The sequence below is a fragment of the Urocampus carinirostris genome, chromosome 8 (assembly GCF_059441175.1).
Source record: "Urocampus carinirostris isolate Australia breed hairy pipefish chromosome 8, RoL_Ucar_1.0, whole genome shotgun sequence".
NCBI lineage: Eukaryota > Metazoa > Chordata > Actinopteri > Syngnathiformes > Syngnathidae > Urocampus > Urocampus carinirostris.
The window spans coordinates 30,530,015-30,551,990 of NC_142356.1; the positions used below are offsets into that span (position 1 = coordinate 30,530,015).

At 39.8% G+C, this 21,976-nt stretch overlaps 1 protein-coding gene across 4 annotated transcripts in view; it reads right to left on the reverse strand.

The window, feature by feature from the left end:
- usp34 (ubiquitin specific peptidase 34) overlaps nt 1–15,940 on the reverse strand; it is a 70,201-nt gene extending 54,261 nt beyond the window's left edge. For all 4 annotated transcript variants that reach the window (XM_088342326.1, XM_088342325.1, XM_088342324.1 and 1 more), the window contains exons 1-8: nt 15,557–15,940; nt 9,595–9,685; nt 8,296–8,809; nt 8,073–8,123; nt 3,291–3,440; nt 3,143–3,210; nt 1,878–2,070; nt 1,728–1,789 (exon numbers count right to left, since the gene is read on the reverse strand). In XM_088342326.1, coding sequence (XP_088198452.1) covers nt 1,728–1,789; nt 1,878–2,070; nt 3,143–3,210; nt 3,291–3,440; nt 8,073–8,123; nt 8,296–8,809; nt 9,595–9,685; nt 15,557–15,602 — 1,175 coding nt within the window. In that variant the 5' untranslated portion in view covers nt 15,603–15,940. The remainder of the gene's footprint in view (nt 1–1,727; nt 1,790–1,877; nt 2,071–3,142; nt 3,211–3,290; nt 3,441–8,072; nt 8,124–8,295; nt 8,810–9,594; nt 9,686–15,556) is intronic.
- Nucleotides 15,941–21,976: the final 6,036 nt, after the last annotated feature.

Genomic DNA, 21,976 nt, shown 5'->3' on the forward strand with positions numbered 1-21,976 from the left:
ACCACTGACTGATGTATAAGTATGGTCATTGATAACTATGTAGTAAACATTTTTTAAACAAGGATAAACATGTAATAAAATACTTAAAAAGGAGAAAACATAAAATAATGTAAAGATAAAAAGGCAAATATATAACAGGCATTGCTAGAAGACTGGCCTAAATTGTAAGTACCGTAAATTCCGGACTGTAGAGCGCACCTGATTATAAGCCGCACCCACCACATTTTAAGAGGATAGCCGCTTTTGTACTTACACAAGCCGCACCTGCATGTAAGCCGCATGTGCCCACATTAAAACATGTAACATGATCACAAAATTAACCCAGACCCTATTTTGAGTCCCACAATTTTAACTGAACATAAAGTACGCAGTTCAAAAACCACAGCCGCCAAAATAACGGAAAATGATACCGGGACTTAACATTGGTTGCAGACCTGCAGAGTCCGGGTCCCGTTAAAAGTAATCCAAGGAAAAAAAGTGTATATTTCCAAAAGGTAAGGGTGGGAAAAATATATATCCACTATTGTCTGCCGTGTCCACAAACAATCACCTTTACCGGTACCCACTTCCCGTCACCCCCCGCGTATGTTACGCCCCTTCTTTTTAATTGGTCAGTGCAAGACTTATCAGAATAAGTGTCCAATACAAATAAATACATTACAAAAATATACAGTTGCAAATACATATTATACATGGTTACACATATTTACAAAGAAAGACTGTACACCGAGAGAGTTTTCAAAGCTTTAAAATAATAATATTATAACTTTCATCCCAAACCGTGCCTGTGAAGGGTAGCAACACGCTACTAGCAACATGCTCGCAGCACAATGAACCGGTTTGTTAAAAAAAACACACCATACTTGAAGAAACCACGGTAAACCGTCTTCATCTTCCTCCTTATAACCGACGTCATCAAAGTCGTCTTCCCCAGTATGGGCAAGAGACTTTGTCATATAGACGACGTTCCACGCTCCCTTATTCATAAACGCGCTAGCAACACGCTCGCAAGGTCAAGTTTGCGTGCAGTAGCTCCGTTTTCTTCTTTATTGGACTGCTCGATTGCGTTTAGCTTGTAAGCTGCGTCATGTGCCTTGAACTCGAGCGCCGCTGGCGGCTGTTGGAAAAATTACATCAATTGGCCGCATCACTGAATAAGCCGCAGGGTTGAAAGTTTGGGAAAAAAGTAGCGGCTTATAGTCCGGAATTTACGGTATACACGTGACTGCAGCACAAAATGCCCTGTAGCATATTTTCAGAAACAAACCGTTACAATATTTCAACTTCTATATTTTCCCCAACTGGCAGACCCCCAAAAATATTGAGGTATCTATTGTTTCATTTTACTTTTTCCTTAATATGCCAAATAAATATTAAATATGCAGGGTGTTGAGCCGGGCCATAAGACAATACATTAACCAATTTGTAAAACTTTTCAAAATTATTTTTGGGATATCAATTGCCTACTGGTAGTAAATCTGCTCTTGGAAACATGATTTCCCACTGGGCTTACGGTATTCATTTTTGCCAAAAACCCTCGAATATCTAGAGCATACTCATTTTATGCATACTTTTTGCGCAGTTTTTGGGCCATGACTAATGACTTTTCACAAAATCATAAGGAAAAAGGGTGAGGTTTCGCCCAAAAAAAAAAAAAAAAAAAAAAAGAGAAAGTGACAGGAACACCAATTGAGAATGCGCTAAATACAGACACAAGAACAACTTACGTTTCAGTGTCAGACACCAGAGATTCGTTGTTGCACACATCGTTGAAAGTATGTAGCTGGTTCTGCGGCAGAGAACATTTTTCTTTAGAAAAACAAGGTTTGTAACACCCCCCCGAAAGAAAAAGAGGAAAAAAAAGGTTGCCAACTAACTGTGATCTGGCTGAGCCCAGCAAGCCGCATGGTGAGCGTTGGTGACATGAAGTACTTAAAGGCCAGATCCAGGCTCTCCTTGTCAAAGCACAACGAGCTGTCCAGTGGCTCCTTTACAGTGCTCCACATCAGGTCAGCCATGTTGCGTGCCGCGCTCTGACGCAGTTCCTGGTCGGACAGCTGACACAGGTACCTGAAGATAACGCCACATGGAGTTGGAAAGGCCGGCTCTGGCTACTGCTTTATTTGTTTTATTGTATTTTCCACATTATAAGGCTCATTGTTAAAAGTGAAACTGGAGTGCCACGTCCAATTTTGTTGTCACAATATGTTTAACCCATTTTGTAACAATGACAAAAAAGGTATATTCTATTCTATTCTATCAGAGTCCGATTCCCACTGCACTCAATATTATGCAATTCTGAACAACAATCCATGTCCCTGGCAGGATGGTGTTTGGGATTTGTTGCTCTAACTATTGCTATCCGGTTTGATTCCGTTGCCACAATTATTATACCATTATGGTCAGCGATAAAATTAATCAACTGATAAAAATTGCAAATACATGGCAACACATTTTGAAGTTTGTCTGCATATAAGGCGCAACAGATTAATAGGCACACGTTCAAATTTTTGGCCAACGTGGGGTTTTTGAGTACGCCTCATGGCCGGAAAATATGGTAGTGTCATTGCTTGTGCAAAAAATGAGAACTTGAAGCTTGTGCCTAAATTATTTCAATCCCAAATAACAAATTTTAAAATGAATGTTGAAAAATTTAGCAGAAGCTTTGAGTGATTTGAAATACATTTTAAATTTCTCCCTCTCCATTTCACAATTTACAACATTTTCTTATTGACGATTTTAAAATTGATGAATTACAGCAAAGCAAAATTGTATTCTTTTCTTGACTGGTAGTTGCCAAAAATTAAAGGTCGATACTTAGGGTCAAGAAGTATACAAACACAGTGACATGTGAATAATATATATCTTTTTTTTTTTTTTTTTTTTTTTTTAAACATTAACAATGGAGGTGGCTAGGGTACGAATCTAATTTAGCTATCCGTATCCATTGTAGACTCTTTGTTTGCCCCTTTACAGGTCATATGAGGAGAGGGTTGCCAGTATCCAGGAGACTGTTGCTATGGTGACACAATACCTAGCAACAGCCGCATGAATTGCCAGAAGTGAGAGGCGTGAGGTGCAACAAAAACAAAAAAAATTAAGTGTCCATAGCCAGGTGTAGGATCTGACCAAATAAGCTCACCGGATGACGTAGGAGCGGAAGGGAATAATGTGTTGCATCACGGCCGGAATGTGAAGCCATATTCGGATCTAAGGTCACACAGACAAAAGTAGAAATTCAGAAGTGGGAGACACACAAAAAAAAGACAGTCCTGTTTTTTTGTCCTCACATTGGACACGATGGTGATGAAGGCGTGCGCAATGGGGAAGGGGAGGCTGTCAGGTGTGCCGGCCTGGAAACATTCCTTCATCAGAGTCAGGCCGTGTTTACCGCAGAACAGACAAACGTAGCGCAGAAGGTGCAAAGGAACCTCGACGTCCTGAAAATGAAAAACACACTTAAGAATTACTTTGATGAAGACCTGTTTAGTAAATGAGTGTACCTTATTACAGGCATTTTGCTGCAGATATATGTACCGTATTTTCAAGTCCATAAGATCTCGGATTGTCTTCAAATTGTGCGGCGCGCCCTACCGTGCAGTGCGCCCTGTGTGTGATGTAAAGCCGCGGACATAGCTGAGACCATGAGGCTGTGTGGCAAGTGTGAGCGTCACTGCTTAAGACTGAGGTGTGGGCGAAATATATATAAGGCTAGGTTCACACTGCAGAGCTTAATGCTCAATTCCCATTTTTGGGTGAAATCCGATAATTAGTGAGATCTCCTGTGACTTCTATGCGTCTCCTGTGTGAACGCTACAAGTGTTCCTCTTGTGCAGAAGAGGAAACGTGACGTCACAAATAATGCGTCCATTGTTTGCAGAAATACTCATGGAAGCTGACGTCGTAGCGTATCTAGCAATTTGAAAGATATCGTTCAGCCAGAGGCTAAGCAGATTTCCCCCCCAAAATATTGATCAAATCCAAAACCTCCCTTTCCCTCCATATAATGCTTTCGCCTGCCACGGTGTGTTGATTTCTACGCTAAGCGGAAGAACATTAGAACCACGCATTTTTTTATTTACGGGCTGTGCCAACCGCCTGGGTTCAAAGCCCGATTTGTGATTTTATCGCATCAGTTTTGAAAACAGAAGACAACGATGTTGAGCTTCAAATCAAACCGAGGGACTCAAAGATTATTCTAGTATTTGAAAAGAGCATTTTAAACAAGGTAAATTTGATGTATTTCCGAGGAATTTTATGTTAAGTAGGTACGAGTCACGTCAAAGACACTCAATATCATTAAGTTAGCTGGAGACAACTAGCTAACGTTAGTGGCTTACCGTTGCCCTTTCTTACCACATAAACGAGGTGCTTTTATTGCGATTAACCAGCGATTCAACACTGCAATCTTCCGAATGCATACCAGCTATGAAGAACTGTTAAACATCCAGACTTTTATAAGCTTTTCATCACCAGTGTATTTGGATACTTACTCCATTAGCGGTACAGATCGTGTGGACTGAAGTCAAGCAGACGAAGTTTTGTTTAGGTGTGTGAATATGTCAGACTGTATGGCTTGGTAGCTAGCATTGCTAATGCTTCCCTCAGTTTCTCTAAATGGCGCTGTTTGTACTTTCCGATAAGGTGAATAAACTCTTCTTACGGGTGCACAATATTTGTTTGACTAGTCAAGTCAAGTCATGTTTATTTGTATAGCCCTAAATCACAAAGAGTCTAAAAAGGGCTGCACAGACCACAGATTATTGCAAACCACAGACTATTATGATACCATCCCCTGATCTAAGACCTACATGAGGGCAAATAATACACAGATATTTTCAACATAAAATATAGGTTATTCATATGCTATAGAATAGAAGTCAGTGACAATGGTGTTGAAGTTTTTGTTGTTGTCGTCTGGTTACTTGCTTTGTCCACTGTTCACTATGGTTTACTGCCGTCCCTCATGTTGTTAGCAGGTGGTTAGGTCACGTGTGCGCAGAGGTTCAATAACAGCTTTTAAAATTTCCAACCATGCGGAACGGATTATATATATATATATATATAGACCGTATTTTCCGCACTATAAGGCGCACATAAAATCTGATTTTTTTTTAAAAAGCTGACTATGCGCTTTATAATCCGGTGCGCCTTATAAATGGATCACTATTGAATTGCAAGGTCTCGCAACTAAAAGAAGCAGCCACCGACTCCATTTTTCGCGTTGAAGAAGAAGTGCGCTGTGCATACTGGGAAATATTAAACAACGATTCTCTTTTATTTGTGCGTTTGTATAAAGACCCTGAAATGGCTCCTATTAAGAGACACGCTTACAACGCAGAGTTTAAACTCAAGGCGATCAGTCACGCAGTAGAACACGGAAATAGAGCAGCAGCGAGAGAGTTCAACATTAATAACTCGATGGTGCGGAAGTGGAGGAAGCATGAGGATAAGCTGCGCCAAGTAAGGAAGACTAAACAAAGTTTCCGTGGCAATAAAGCGAGATGGCCACAGTTAGAGGACACACTTGAACAGTGGGTTGTTGAACAAAGAGCAGCAAGTAGAAGTGTCAGTACAATAACTATTCGAATGAAGGCAACAGTGCTGGCACGGGAACTTAACATTAAAGAATTCAGAGGTGGTCTTACTTGGTGTGTGTTTACGTTTTACGTTTTACATTTTACAGTTATTATGTTATTGCTTTATTGTTATTGTTTTGCACTTGTTGTTTTTGCACATTACGAGTGTCACTATATTGCGATTGCACTAACGTTTAATTTACCATAACAGTATCAGACGTTTTTTTGCATGTTTACTAAATGGAGGAAAAGTAAAATGTTATGCCTTGCCGTTGTTCAAAGATGTTAAAAATGTGTCGCGAAAATGCTTTACCTCAGAGAAAATAATAAAACAGCTGTTTATTCATTTTGGGAGTGAATGGAGTTGTGGAAAGCTTGTTTGTTATCTATTAATAAAGTTTGACTGACCTATCTGACTGTTTTGTTGACATTCCCTTTAGCGCGGCACCATCTAATGGTTGCATAACGTAACTACATCCTCTACTGTAGCCAAGTCAAGTCACATTTATTTATGACGCCCTTAATCACAAAAATGTCTCGAAGGACTGCACAGGATTACAATTACCGTATTTTCCGCACTATAAGGCGCACCTAAAAGCCTTTATTTCTTTCAAAAGCTGACCATGCGCCTTATAATACAGTGCGCCTTATTTATGGATCAATTTTAAAATTGCAAAGTTTTCCAACTAACTTGCAGCCGCCGACTAGATTTTCCCCCGAACGCCAAGTAGTACGCGGTGTATGCTGGGATTTATTTACCGGCGTTTCATTGGCTAACCAATGTGTCAATCATCATTTGAATCGATCACTGTTGGCTAAAGTTATTCGGAGGTCAAGGGGCGGATCCTTTTTATCATTTAGAGGATGGCATTGGCTAAAGGGGCAAAACAAAGCCTGCAATTGGCCGAAAAAGATGTGTCAATCATCAGTTGAATCGATCACTATTGGCTAAAGTTATTCGGAGGTCAAGGGGCGGATCCTTTTTATCATTTACAGGCTGGCATTGGCTTAAACGGCGAAACAAAGCCTGCAATTGGCCGAAAAAGATGAATGTGTATAGCACGTGGCTGACAGCATAGACGAAAGCATTTTTTTCTATTCTGTATTTGTAACTATTTTATTCTCCTGGATTTACTACCCTCACGGATATAAGAGGACATTGGCTGCACATTATTATGAACACAACGACTTCGGTGAGCTACTTCGGGTTTTATATTGTCCCTGTATCTTGTTTTAGACTGAACTCGATGTTTCTGTGATAAGCGGTGCAGGTAATGGATGGAATGGAGTGTCTATTTTTAAATTCAACTCAATTCCAAGTGTTTATTGTCATATGCACAGTAAAGTTGCGAGCAAAAAAGAAAATAGATACTAAGGAATGGTTGGCATTTCTTGAATCCCAAGACTTTAACCTTCCGAATGATGGAACGATGCATTTGAGTGACATCGTACGGACACCGCATCTGCACGTGTTCTCGACACGTCTTTGCAAGCTTTCGGAATGTTAAGGGGGTAATAAGTTGGACTGAACTATCTGACTGTTTTGTCGACGTTCCCATTGTAGCGCCTTATAATCCGGTGCGTCTTATGTATGTCAAAAATAGGACCAAAAACTATTTTTTCGGGGGGCGCCCTATAACCCGGTGCGCCTTATAGTGCGGAAAATACGGTACAAAATTGCACAATTACCTGATCTTAAACCAGCATTCACTTATAGCGCCTTATAATGCGATGCGCCTTATGTATGGAAACAGTTTTATAATATATCATTCATTGAAGGTGAGCCTTATAGTGCGGAAAATACGGTGTATATATATATATATATATATATATATATATATATATATATATATAAAATGATCTTAAACTACATTAATGACTAACCCAATTGCTGTTTGACCAAGTTAAGGCTTTTATCCTACTTAAATAACCCTTTGATTTGAACTTCCAAATTGTCTCTGTTTTCCATCAATATATGGATCACATTGATCACAGAATCAACATAGTTGTTAAAGGCAACTCAAGTTCTAATGCATTCCCCCCAACGGCTTAAGGGAGGGCCTAACCGTTGGGTATGTCCCAGGAATGAACCCTGTGTCCTTCACCCAAGGTTAGTAAAAGCCAGTGTCAGAGGGTAAGGACAGTCTTTTGTCTTTTTTTCACAGACAACCGGCTTCTGCTCTTCAAACTGTTTATCATTAATTTATACCCAAATCAAGAAACAGGTCATGAATCACAACTTGAATGAAAATGTTTGGCCCAGCTGTTTTGATCGTGTATTATTACATGTCTACCTCTTGAGCCAAACTATCAATCTTAGCGTACGTACATGCAAATCAATGTTTTGTCTCTATTTAACTGTCAACATTTACAGTGTGTTACTTGCATTTGCAACTTAGTGCATCAATTTTCTGCGTTATTTAGTTACATAAAATGAAAGAAATGGAATGAAATGTTGCTATGAAGATAATTCGGACTTTAGAATTTACTTACATTCATGTCACAGAACGAGCCAAGGATGCTGCTCTCATGAGCAGATATATCCTAAAAAACATCAAAACCACGTGTTTAAATGACCTTTATGTACATTTATGGCACATAAAATAAAACAACTTGAAAACCAATTTGTTCTTGTGTTTAATGATACAACTACTATAGACTCAGTTAATTGTTTATCAGAAAGCTAACTTCATCCGAGTGTGGCAAGTTTGTTTACCTCAATAGTAGGATGCGTGTTGTGTTTGTAGGCTGTGTAAAGCGGGAACTGGATCTGAAAGATCTTTGCGGCACACAGCAGAAGCTTCTCTTGCTCCTCAGTGCTCCACGAGCTGAACGCCTCGAGCTCTTGGGCACCTCCAGACCTTCCGCCGCTGATACCATCTTCCTTGTCCGCCTCTTCTTCATCCTCATCCTCAAGCTCCACTTGGATCTGGGTTTCAGCCTGCTTCCGATTAAGGATGCGATCCGAAGATTCTGCATCCTCTTCTGCAGAGTCCCGCTCCACGTTGACAGGCTCATCCTCTCCGGGTGAGGTGGGATGGCAGGGCGTATCGCAGGAGGTGCACCCTTCATTGTGATGTTGCTGCTCTGTCGCCTCCTCAGGGGTGACACGGCGATCGAGACGGTCCCTAAGGCCACTGATTTGTCCCACTACCAGATTTATGAGTGCATACACCAGCTGGTTGAAAACCTCCAGGTGCTTGTACTCCTTGAAGCAGCAAAGGCATTGTCTACGAGAAAAATAGACGGCTGTCAATTGTCGCTATGGCACCAGTAATACCATGCACCCAAGGTAAATAGGATGCTCTTTGGAGACGCATATTGATGTTTTGTGGCAAAAAGAGTTGACCAAGTAGACTTTGAAAATGGGGCAATTCAAGATATTGGTGCAGACACTTTCCTCCGGACAGCAGTTTGCACACTGTATGCAGACAGACTCAGTCTTCAATGACTGCTAATAAATACATTCCTGGGCACTTCCCCATAAAGGACAACAATTATCCAAAGTTTGTATCATTTTATAAAGATTACAAAACCAAAATGGACCTCTTTGCATTGCAAAGTGAAAATGCCTAACCATAACAGTGGTAGATGTAATCTAGAGTTTATATTTAAATTCGACTTTAACATGTGGTTACTGGACAGTTAATCGCTCCATTTAGATGTTTGAGTCTTTTAGAGTGCCGCTAGACCAAGATACGCTATGCTAGCCGATTGCTGTTAGTAGTGGGATAGAACCTTAAAGAGCTCTATGGAATGAGACTTTTTTTACTTCCTGCCGCCATCTTCTGGCTTGTGTCATCATTGAAGCATATGTCAAGCTCTTTCTTGATGCAAATTCAACTAAGTAGATTACTTAGACATGCTTGGGTAAACTATTTGTTTTTCATCTTTTGGGGGGTTTGGGTTGACATATGGACTATACTAGAAACAGGCCTTTTCTTACTTTCTGCATTTCCATGCTACACTTACAAATAGGAATGCAAGGACACGGATAAAGTAGCCCACAGCTCACCTCTGCGTCCACGAGTTGATGTGAGCCAAAACTCGCAGTGCATGCTCCTTCTTTAGTTGGAAGCCGCCCTCGCTGCCGCATGCATCGGAAACTGAGAAGAAACCAGAGTGCAACATTTATACAAATGACAAGTAACCAGAAGTCACAGTCAAGATGATAGCTTACATGTCATGGTGAGAAAAAAAAAATCAGCCGCCACTAAACCGTACCACTTAGTTTTTCAATGGACCTCTGCCATTATAGTGCAAGCAAATTTTACTGTACAGTTCATTTCATTTATTCATTATAGAGAAGACCACTCATGCAGCCCGTCAGGTTTTATCATCCGGCCCACCAAACAATAGTCCAAATATAATGACACACACATATATATATATATATAAAACATTAAAAAAAAAAAAAAAAAACCTTTTTGGTGCCAACTTTGTCCCCACTGACCCTGTGCGTGTCTCCCAAAAAAATACTTCTACAGAAATACTACAAAACTACTAAAAAAAGTTACTACAAAATTAAATATCAATTCAGTGCTTTAAACAGGGACCCAATACACAAGTTTGTCTTCATTCTGATAAGAAAAATACAACTACTGTAATATTAGAAAATACTTATGGAGTACTAGTATGCAATTACTTCAAAAGTACTTTTACAGAAGTACTAGAAAAAAGAAAAAAAAAACACTACAATAATACTTTCCGCCGCACACCTAGCGCCAACAGCCTAAGACGCCACTGGCCATTGTCAGTTTGCCTCTGATGTCAGGTGTGCGGGGGCACTTTTTGGAGGAAAAGGGCACGGCGTCACTGGCGCCGAGTATCAAAAATGTTTGATAATTATGGCGCTTGGTTGCCAAATTCTTTAAGTGTGCGGGGAAGCGGGGAAAACCGTGACTTGAAGCATGCGGTCTGAATACGACACACGGCTTTCACCGAAGTTTACATTTATCCTCGACGAAGCAAATGGTCCGTTGCAGGGATAGGAATTTAGATTATTTTTAGAGAAACGGCTTTTTTGGCTTAGCATACTAAAGAGAGCTGGCTCTTTCGGGTCCCAAACAGCTCTTCTGGGTGTTTTTGTTGTTTAATCCATGTTACCATTTATTATGCATTATTATGAATGACCTCTTTCTGAGCATTAGAAAATACTGTATTTGGAATTTCTATCCAACCATATGTTACTGCTTTCTTGAATGGTGACATGATTCGAAAATAGGTGACGTAACAATTTGGAGCAGAGAGGATGCATTATGTTCTTGGTTGTTGTGTTTGCTTCCCCTCGTTTGTCTTGTTTGCTGTTATTCAACGTTGTTTTATCCAAAATTGAATATTTAATTTCCCATATTCATGTGCAAACAGTTGTCGGAGAAGAAGCCGACGAATTATGTGCTGGGTTAGAGGGGTTAAAAATTATTGGGGCACAGGGGATTAAAGGTTGTACACCAGGTTTTTGTCTATAGCGCCTACATAATGTGTGGGTTGCTGCAGCGGCAAGTCATGGTTCAAAGGTTACTGGCACAAAATTTATGGAGCGACTAGGCTAACAGAAACACAGCCAATGACAACAAAACTTTCAGTCACGGACGCAACCACCCAAGACAATTTGAAAAGATTTTATCATCATAAATAGGGGTAGTGGATTTGTTTTATTCTGATTTGAATGCATCTGACTCAATTCATAAACGTCTACATTTCAATTATTAGTAATAGTAAGGCTGAATAATATAGCGCATTCCTGTTTCAACCCAAACATATAAGAGCAGCTTGCTTAAGAAGGCCTATTTAAACAAACAGCTACTCATTCAAACCCTAATATGTCTAAGCAGTTCGCCTTTTGCAATGTCGACAGCGGAAACAGAGACAAAGCAACATCATATGCCAGCTGTGTCATGCCAAAATGTAAAGACAACGGAGGCGTTCCAAGTGTAGGCCGGCATAACTAATTGCAGCCTCGCCGGCTACAGATCAACCATAAATCTATCAGTTTGCCACTGTGTGAGCTAAGGTAGGTGATACAAACCAACATTATTTAACCTAAAATGAGAAGTATTGGAAGGGCTCACCGGAAAGTGGTTCATGAACTTCTCACCTGAATCATTCTTCATTACTGCTCTGAAGGTTTGTGCAATTACTAAAAAAAATAAAAATAAAAACCACACCCGAGTGTTTTTGCAGAGGTTTGAGGACGCTCCACCTTCATTCTACAATATAGGTGACATCTAAAGGTGAAATTCACAAACTCAGAAAAACATGGTCATAAAGGAGAATTAAAAAGCAAAACACATTGTAAGCTTGAAGGTGGTGTCATCAACTAGAAATGTTGCCATTCTCTGCCGCCATCTCCTGGCTTAAGGTCATGACCGCAGCCTCAGTCCGCTCATTCCTCAAAGTACTAATAAACTCTTATTTTTCATCTTATTTGGGGGGACGTTTGGACTGTATTTGAAAAAGGTCTTTTCTTTTACCATTTTCAGGCTACACTAACAATAACCCATTAAATCCCTCTCCAAAAGGTTAAAAACCCCATCTCACAAACACTGAACAGCCAGTTACACACACCGTCTCCCATCATGAACTATTTTTAGAACAGATCCGTGAGCTTGTTATGCAGTCCTCGTGGGAACGAATATCCACTGGCGTTGATTTTAAAAACCATGCATGTTCGCAGATAAGAATTTGCGTTGTTGCACGCTGGATAGAAGAACAGGAGCAGAAACTGGGAAAAAAAACATCTTATATATGAGCACCAAAATAGGGAGATTTGGGATAAAATTGAATATAGTCTGATACAATTATTTAGGTTAATATCACTCCGATATGCAAACTCAATATTGCATTCGGACACCCCCTACATTATTCATTATTTTGAAATTTTGTTGGTGCTAAATGTTACGTCACCATTTTTTATTGCACAACTGTTACGATGAATTATTTCATCAATGCGCTATTATTAAGATACACTTACAACCAGGGTTGGGAAGCTTACTTGAGAAATGTAATCAGATAGTTACTAGTTACCTGTCGAAAAATATAATCAGTAACGTAATCTGAATACCATAATATTGCAGAAATGTAACTGGATTACTTTTGGATTACTCCCAAACCAAAATTTTCTGATAAAAGACAAACTAAACAAAATACATAAAATTACTAAATTTGTTTAGCATAAATGAACAAGAGTCTGCATGTTCTCCCCGTGCTTGCGTTAGTTTCCTATGGGCATTCCAGTTTCCCCCCACATTCCCAAAAAACATGCAGGTCAGGTTAATTGGCCAGTCCAACTTGTCCCTAGCTGTGAATGAGTGAGTGAGTGAGTGAGTTGTCTGACTCTGTGTGCCCTGCAACTGGCTGGCAACCAGTTCAGGGTGTCCCCTGCCCACTGCCCGAAGATAGCTGAGATAGGGTCCAGCTCCCCCGCGATCCTACTGAGGATAAGCAGATCGGATAATGGATGGATGAATTAACAATGTAACCATTAGAAAGAATTGGAGGAAACCAAGGTAATGCAGTTGCTTGTAGCCCTAAAAAGAAGTGCTCCATTTTTAACCATGTAGCATAGTTTATTAAGTGAAGACCAAACTTTCTCTTTCACATGGAAGACAAGATATGCTCGGTTTGAGTTCACATTAAGAGGACATCAAGAACCTACTATTGTTTTAAACACAAAGTGTTTTTTGTTCTCTTTGAAGTGGGAATGCTAAACCTCTTGGAACTATTCAGATTTACTAGGCTAAGTAAATCATTTTCACAACATAACAATACAGCGATCAAATCGGGGATTTTGAACAACAATAACTGCAAAATAAAAACAGAAATTAATCCATCAAATTTACTAAATGCCCCTAAACGCATCAATAGCGAGCAACTTCGATCCCTTGTGCCCAATACGAACACGTTAGCAACCCTCAGAACGGGACTATTCTATTCTATTCTAAATACAGTACTCCTGCCCTCGCGAATTACACTGATTTGAATTCAAACACCACCTCATATGACCGATTCACTCTGGGAAATTTCACAATATCCCCTCCCCTCCTTAAAACATTATCTCCTCGGAAATATACAATTCACCTAGGTCACACTTTGTGACTTCAAAATGGGGTATTTCTCCTGAGGTTGATCGATTTTCATCCCTGCATATGTTTTTTGGGGGGGAATGTAAACACACTACCTCATACAGTTGTATAATGTATTCATGCCATGCTTTTTTTGCACAATGTTGCCTGTTTTGCACCACCGCATATTACACTAATACGATCCCATACTGTAAGTTAACACCCAATGTAAATATCTTCTGCCTCTACAGGCCAACACTTTCTTGTGTAAATATTGTGTAAATTATCTCATCTGTCATCTCATTAGCGGCACCGCTTATCTTCAGTAGGGTCGTGGGGGTGCTGGAGCCCATCCCAGCAATCATTGGGCAGTGGACACCCTGAACTGGTTCCCAGCCAATCGCAGGGCACACTGGGACGGACAACTCGCTCGCTCATTCACACCTAGGGACAATTTGGACCGGCCAATCCACATGAAATGCATGTCTTTGGAATGTGGGAGAAAACCGGAGTGCCCGGAGGAAACCCACGCAAGCACGGGGAGAACATACAAACTCCGCACAGGAAGTCCGGTAGCTGGATTTGAACCCACACAGGAGGTTCCCGAGACCTTAGAACTGTGCCGCACACGCGCTAACCACTGCGCCGCTGTGCTGCCTGTTAATTAACTTTCTATCTTTTTAAAATTGTTTTTCTTATCCTCATAGTAAAATGTGAACTGGAGTGCCACGTCCAATTTCGTTATCACAATATGTTCAACCCATTTTGTAACAATGTTCTATTCTACCTTTTTAAATTGTGTGCAATAATCTTTGATAGGGATTTTATTCTACCAGGGATTTTTAAAACGTGTTTTATGTTAGATCAAACTTGTCTTGCACACTTGGGCTCCAAAGGATGGTCTTGGTCATTGCTAGCAGATGAAACATCATTGTAAATTGCTAATATTATCCTGTTCGCTTGTAAATATTATGCCCGATCGAGCATTTATTTGGAAAATAGAATAAACTTGCTTGCAAAAATTCTTTAGGTTTTATTCTACATAGCCGGTCTTGCTGTAAGCAAATAAGCGTTGAGTTTGTAACGTTTAATATCTCAAGTGGAAAAGCAGTCATGAATAAATGAGGGGTACAATTGACTGAGGTTGACAGGTATGTTTACGTCACGACTCTAAAACGACTGCGTGGTTTTACGCATAACACAAACTAGTTTACACTTTAATCATGCCTATAGACGTAAACACCATGGTTGATATAGCCAACCGACGCCAACATCATCGCACCAACGGGGGTTGATTTAAGGAACGGATTGGATGGCAGTTGTATCACACTAACTTTAGCCGACGAGCTAATACCAACAATGGTTGAATAGTATTGTCAAATAAGAGGAGCCCACAAATCAAAAAGAGCTGGAGGCGAGATAAGATTGATAAAAATTGTGCATGGTTATCAATGTAGCCATAACAAAAGGCAGGATCTCAAGCTGACACAAAAAAAAAATAAACAAAGTGACTAAGCCGTCGTGCTAACTTTGCTGCTACCTGCAATTATGCAAAACAACATCGGGCAAATGCATCTTTTCACGGCTTTGTGGAAAAAAAAACGTCAACATATGACAGGGCCGACCGGGGACATTTGCCCTGCACTTGTGTTTGGACGGACAAGGCCCAAATCTTGAATTGGCTTTACAATAGAAACAAGAAAAAAAAATGACAAGAAATGTGACAAATTGGCACGAGTGAATTAATCGGTGACTTGTTTCTGGAGCATGTGTGTGAAACGTAATCCCAAATGTAATAATAACAAAGTCAATATCTAAAAACAAGTTGCACTGAGCTAACGTTAGCCATGGAGCTAGCCCAGACCATTTATACGTGTGTGAGTGTGCGTTAGTGGGTGAGCAGGTTGCCCTCACTTTCGTTCAGAACCTCCACCAGCTCGGCGCAGTTTTCACACATCATTCGCACAGAGGACAGCTCGAGTGGCCCAAGTTAAACCATCTCTCCGGACGGCGGAAGGCGGAGTGGACCGGGGAAGGTTGTCGTCCAGGTTGCTGCTGCCCGGGCTCCAAAAAGAAGCCGACGAAGGGCCCCTCCACCGAAGCTACAGCGGTTGGCGGCCCAACCGAGGCTCGGACCTTGTTGTGGGTGGCAGCGAAGAGGCGGTCGACGTTTGCATCCGTGCGGAGGGAGAATAACAACCGGCAGCCGACTGAGGTTTTTTAAAAGCGAGTCACTTTGCGGGAGACTGGACGATAGTTTGGACAGTGTACACAGCCGCCATGTTTAAAACTACGAGCGATTACTGGGCGGGGTCTGATGCTTGACGCAGCACGCGGCACTGCTCGGGCTTTTCCGTCAATTTCCGGACAAATGTTCTGAAATTCCTTCCTACCGGTCGAGTTGTCCACCAATGCACGCGCAACGCTGCTCACAATCTATGCCTTTGTAAGCTGTGAGTGCTCACGAATTTCGTTTTTATTTAGTCCTATTTGAATTTTTCCCTTCTTCAAAAAATGTTTTCTGATAAAACTTTTAAGCCTGGCGTGTTCTTCCATGGTACCTTTTTAGCATGGTGTTTGTTGACTACGAGAATCACGAAGTGTATGTCTGCATGTCAACCCTCGTTTTATATAATCAGTAAAAGTTCTGTTTGCAATAATTCTGAGTTTCAGTGTTGCTGGTTTTACTTGATTATATAAAACAATTGCTGCTGTCAAGTTAGCTATGATAGGACGTCTCGACAAGGTAGGAAGGAATTTCAGACCGTCGGCAACCCCGCGTGTATTGACAAACGACTGTTAAAACAAAGTGTTCATTTCAAGTGTTTTTGAATAGTAAATTGTAATTCATAGTGTAAAAAATTTCCAATGTAAATTTGTTTTATTTTACGTTTAATTATTTTTAATTATTATTTCTGCAATTTCATTTTTCACCATGTTAAATGTTGCCTATTGGCTATTGGCTTGTTAATTGTTCATAAAAATGCTGGCTTTTGTTCTCATACATTTTGAGTTTGGTGTTTCCTCTATTATTTTTGGAAATCTAAAACTAGTCCATTAGCCTTTTTTTCCGTATGCCTAACTGCATAGGTACTGCGATTTTTTTAAACAGGAGCACAACTTAGTTTTATCTTTATCTTTTGTGATTGCACAAAACTGTGAAAATACATACCTTGCTTATTTAGAGATTTTTGTATACTGTATTGCACATTTTTCATTGCGCCTATTGTTACGATGCACAATTCTTTTTCATTGTACTATTATCATACTTAGGCCAGTCTTTGTAAATATTTTTCTACCTTTTATCTTGACATTCTTTTATCTTTTTTATCTTTAAAGTCTTATTTACATCTTTACCCTAGAGTGCTATGTCTAATATTGTTGGAGACAGTGTTTGACTATGTTCATATCAATATAAAATTGAATTGATTTGAATGCCTTTGTTGTCATTATACAAGTTTAACGAAATGTGAACTCCACCACAAGTGCACACATAAATAGGAATAAGAAAACATGTACAGTAAAAATAGAATCAAATAAGGTAATTAAATTTGTGTAAATGTAAATTGTCTGCATTTATATAGCGCTTTTCAAGTCAATGAAGAACTCCCAAAGCGCTTTACAATGTGCTTCACACTTTTCCTTTTTACACAATAATTTACCGATATCAGTGTTAGCCATTCAAGGCAATTACCTGCTATTGGGGGTATTAGGGATTCAACATATAACTCTGAGGAGCCGGGAATCGAATCTGCTACCACTTGATCGCTCTGCAATAAAACCAGTATTGAGCTACTGTCGGCTATATAGGAAGTGTCTGAAGAGGTGCAAATGTGCTGTCATATGGCAGTGCAAAATGACGATCAATTTCGGTTCAGTTCTATAGTGCAAAAAATGAAAAACAGTTCAAATAAATTCAGTTCAATTCCAATGGATGGACGAATAGGCCATTAATAAATAAATACAACAATGATTTAGTATACAAGTAATCAAGCATAGTTTATTTTACGCGAAATAAGATATAAAAAATGATTATGTCCAGACCAGAATGGAGACAGGAGCCCACTTGCGTTATGTTTCTCTCAGTTTTATTGGAAGAAAGGAAAGGGTTGCACCCACAATCCGGTGATTGCTGGACGCGGGAAGCAAGTCGCTCTGAATGCTGAAGTGACACTTCCGTGGCGAGCGATGGCTGTGTCGGGAACGGAAAAAACGGGCCAGTAGCCGGGACAGGAGAGCAAAACACGTGGACGGGAATGGAAACAAGTCGAAAGCCAGGAGAGGAGAGTAGACATGGTCAGGATCAAAAAACGGGTCTAAGCCGGGAAACAGACGAGAGCAAAAAACAGTTGGGAGTCAGGGTCAAAAAAGCATGCCTAGAGTACACTGAGGTTCGCAGACGAACTGACAACAGGTAACAGATAGACGTGGATTTAAATAGTGACAGGGAGCCAATCAGAGTCCGAGGCAGTTGGCGCCAAAGGAGCGGGCACAGGTGCATTACATCCGTAATCATGACAGATTAAGTGAGAAGAAATCAGTCTTACTTTGCAATTTCAAATAAATGTTCCATTTTTTTTAAATATATCACCTTATAGCATTCCATAACATTCCAAAATCTAATTTTATAGTATTCAGTTTGTTGAAATCCATCCATATAATTTTGGCTTAATACGTTTGTTTGTTTTAGTTAAGTTTATGTTTTGTGAAAAATTTAAATAAAACACTCAGAGGTTATTAAAAAAACTGTTTTGTTTAATTTCAACTCTCTTATGGTGTGGATGAGCATACAATCATCAGTCAAAATAACGGAAAATACATTTATCATCATGGTTTACAGATCCCTTAACCCGCAACCCTGGACAGCCTTGTCCACTGTTGACGGTCACTACCTTGTTCTTGGGTCATGGCAAAGTTGGCACCAGTCCATTCCTTAATGTTGTCGGTCCAGTTCTTTTTCGGTCTTCCTCTCCTCCTGACCTCTTGGTTCCTGGGGAACTATCTTGGTCAGTCCTGATGATCTTCTGATGTGACCACACCACTGAAGTTTCCGTCTGCACGCAGTTGACAACAGTTCTTCGTAGGGTCTGTTGGTGTTGCGAACCGTTTTGTTTGTCATTTGGGCTAAGTTGCTGATGGCTAGAAACTTCTTGTAGCATCGCATGTCCATGGCCTGGATTTTCTTTTCCAGTTTTGCTGCGAAAGTCAAATGGTACTATTGATAAGTACCACACTGTTGGCATTGGCATACAGTTGTTCAATGATCTGAATTAGTTTCTGGGCCATGTTGTACTTCCGCATAGTGGCCCATAAAGCAGCTTACCATACTCCGTTTATAAACTGTAAAAAAACAAACAATATTTTACTGGGTCACTTTAGCCAGTGAAATGTATTTATACATGACTAAATTAGATGTGTATGATTGTCCCTATCTTAGCAAAAGTGCATTAACACTGACCTCTTGAAAACATTATTTAAAGGCAGAAGAAAAAAAAAAACTCTGAGACCGAGTTTTCTCTTTTAAAAGCAGTATGGATGAGAACACACTTTTTTTTCCAACCCAAATTATGAAGCACATTAAAAAATCCTCTTCTCTTATGCAAAATAATGAAGAAAAAAATGTATTACCTAATGAAAATGTCCAAATTTTCTTTTCTCCGCTGTAGATCATTGAGCTCTTTTAAATGTGATGTTTTTTTTCGTACTTATGATGTCTTTGATTTCTGTGTTTTGCTTTTTGTTCTTTTAGTGATCCACAGAAGTAAAGTTTGTGTTAGATGATGTCATTGCTTTTATGTCCACATTTGATGTCTTCAAACATGGTGTGACCCCACCATTTTATGTTCTGAATGCAAAAAAAAACTGTTAGGATTCTTGTTAATGATCATAAAATAACAGTTGATAAAGCACCCAGACCATGTGCTAGGGCTATTCCAATATCAGTTCAATTCCTCTGTTGGGTGGTCCTTGCCTGCAATGCATTCCCTCTCTCGCCTTGTAGCATTACTGAACTCAAGCATAATTAAACCTGAGCTGTCCATCCTGTTAAATAATAAGGCTAGAATGCACAGAAATAATGGTAAGAATAGGTCAAATGTACCTTTTATATTAAAAACACCACACTATCTTTTAGTCAGTGACGTGCTGTGAATTTTACACCTAGGCCCTAAGCTCCAGTCTGAACTAGTAATGTGTCGCTCGCGAACAAACAGGCTCAATGAGATGGTTCTTGGAAGTGAAATTTTGCATATTATTTGTGAGGATTCGGATTAAGATTTTATTAGGCCAACTTTGGCCCCTGTCACGTGCCCGCTTATTTATTCCCGACAGTGTGTGAACGTGCGACACATGAAGCCTGTCTTTTGTAATGAAATCTAAGTAAATAAGATTGTATGAACATAATCTCCCCCTTTTATTGATTTGCAGTGTTGTTAAAATAAATATACTACCAACATTCCTTTTCCTATCATTCCCAGTTTTTTTTTTTTTTTTGCCTAAGCGTTTCTTTTATACACTTAAGAAAATTATCTCTTCTTTTGTTTGGGCGGCAAGCAACCTAGAATTCCCAGGTGTTTATTGTTAAGCTGTAAACTGAGCCATAGCTTGGCACTACCAAACTTTCCATTTTATTGTTGGGTAGCTAATATATACAAAATTGTTTTTTGTTGAATGCCCATGATTCTTACTGGTGTCAATTTGAACCTTTGTCTAGCAGGAGTTCTTCTGTTCCTGCCATAATACTGTATACATGTCTTTGCCCATAAACACTTAGTTGTACATAGACAATAAAATGGTGCTTAATACTTTAAAGATTTGGTATCAGTTTAGGCAGGCTTCAAATGTTTTACTGCTTCTTCGTCTGGTTCATTAAATATCACTTGTTCCTTCCTTCGCTATCGGACCCAGTGTTTGGTGGGTGGCAGGATACGGGTATCAAACAATTTAAAGATCTTTATGCGAGCTGTGTTTTTCTTAGCTATGCCAAGCTTGCAGCTTCTTATGATCTTCCTCAATCACATTTCTTTTGTTACTTGCAGGTTCTTTATTTTATTTTACATTTTTTTCTGGCCTTATCTCTAGTACAGAACAGGGAACGATTGTTTTTACTTAACCCATTACAGAGGGGAGTGATTTCAAACATTAATAATTACATACTGTCATTGAGTTACCAGTCCTGTACTGTAACTAGGGTGGTGTGGGAAGAAGAACTTGGTCATTAAGTACATGATTATTTTTGGGTAAGAGCAATCTTTAGAAGCAAATCTTCAACCTCCTGTGCTAGGCTTGAGCTTATCCAATTTGAAGTGCTGTACAGAGTTCATTACTCAAAGCCCAAACTTTCTCTCATCTATCCCAAAGTCCTGGATAGGTGTGGTAAATGACATGGTGCCTCCTGCAATTTAAGTCATATGTTCTACTGCTGCCCCAACCTGCACGACTTTTGGAAGGGCTATTTTGGCCTTATGTCGAGGTGAATTTACTACCTTCCCCGTCAATAACAATATTTGGTATAACGGACACTTCTATTTCATTGAAATCCACCCAAAAGGATATTGTAGCCTTCACATCGTACTTTTCGTTTTCTTTGTGGCTTAAGAACACCATGTTTTTTCTGAAACTTGGAAACTTGAAAAAGATCAATTACCCATTACCCTTTTCAAGTACCCCCGCATTTAGCTAACCACGTGAAATCAAGGCAGGCGGTGGGTGGGAAGGTTTTTTTTTTTTCTATGTTTGCATATGTATTCTATGCTGTCATTTGACAATCCTCTACCCAGCTTTTTGTGAGGTACGATATTTTTTTTTCATATGCACTTGTAGAAAAAAACAGGTACAGTATATCCAATTTTAATTTTACATCCTGCTGTAAAAAAAGGCTGTATGAAAGAAACAAACAAGAACAATGACAGGTGGATAATACAAAAAAAGACAGTAAGAGAGAAGCTAAGCCCAACATGAACACATTATAGGCCCGACTTGCCCGTAAATTCAGGCACGGGCTTAAGATCTTACCTCTAGGCCGAACATGGTGGAAAAAAAACCTTTTCCCGCTTCCCGCTTGCAAAATGCTTGCTTGCTTTGGCTTTGTCCGACCTTTTGTATTAAATCAACACAACAGTATATTTCCTTGTGCAGCATATATTTTGTTCCTTCAAGTTTAACGGCTGTTGGCACGATTGCTTTGGTGGATTACCGTCCCTGAGTAAATCATAGTTTGTGAAGCCAGTGCAGTTTTCTAACGGCCTCTAGCAGGCGCTCAGATGCAATCTAGGAATCTGATTGGCTAAGGTTAAACCATAAGCTTTCTGGAACACCTATGTTATCTGTCTCGCG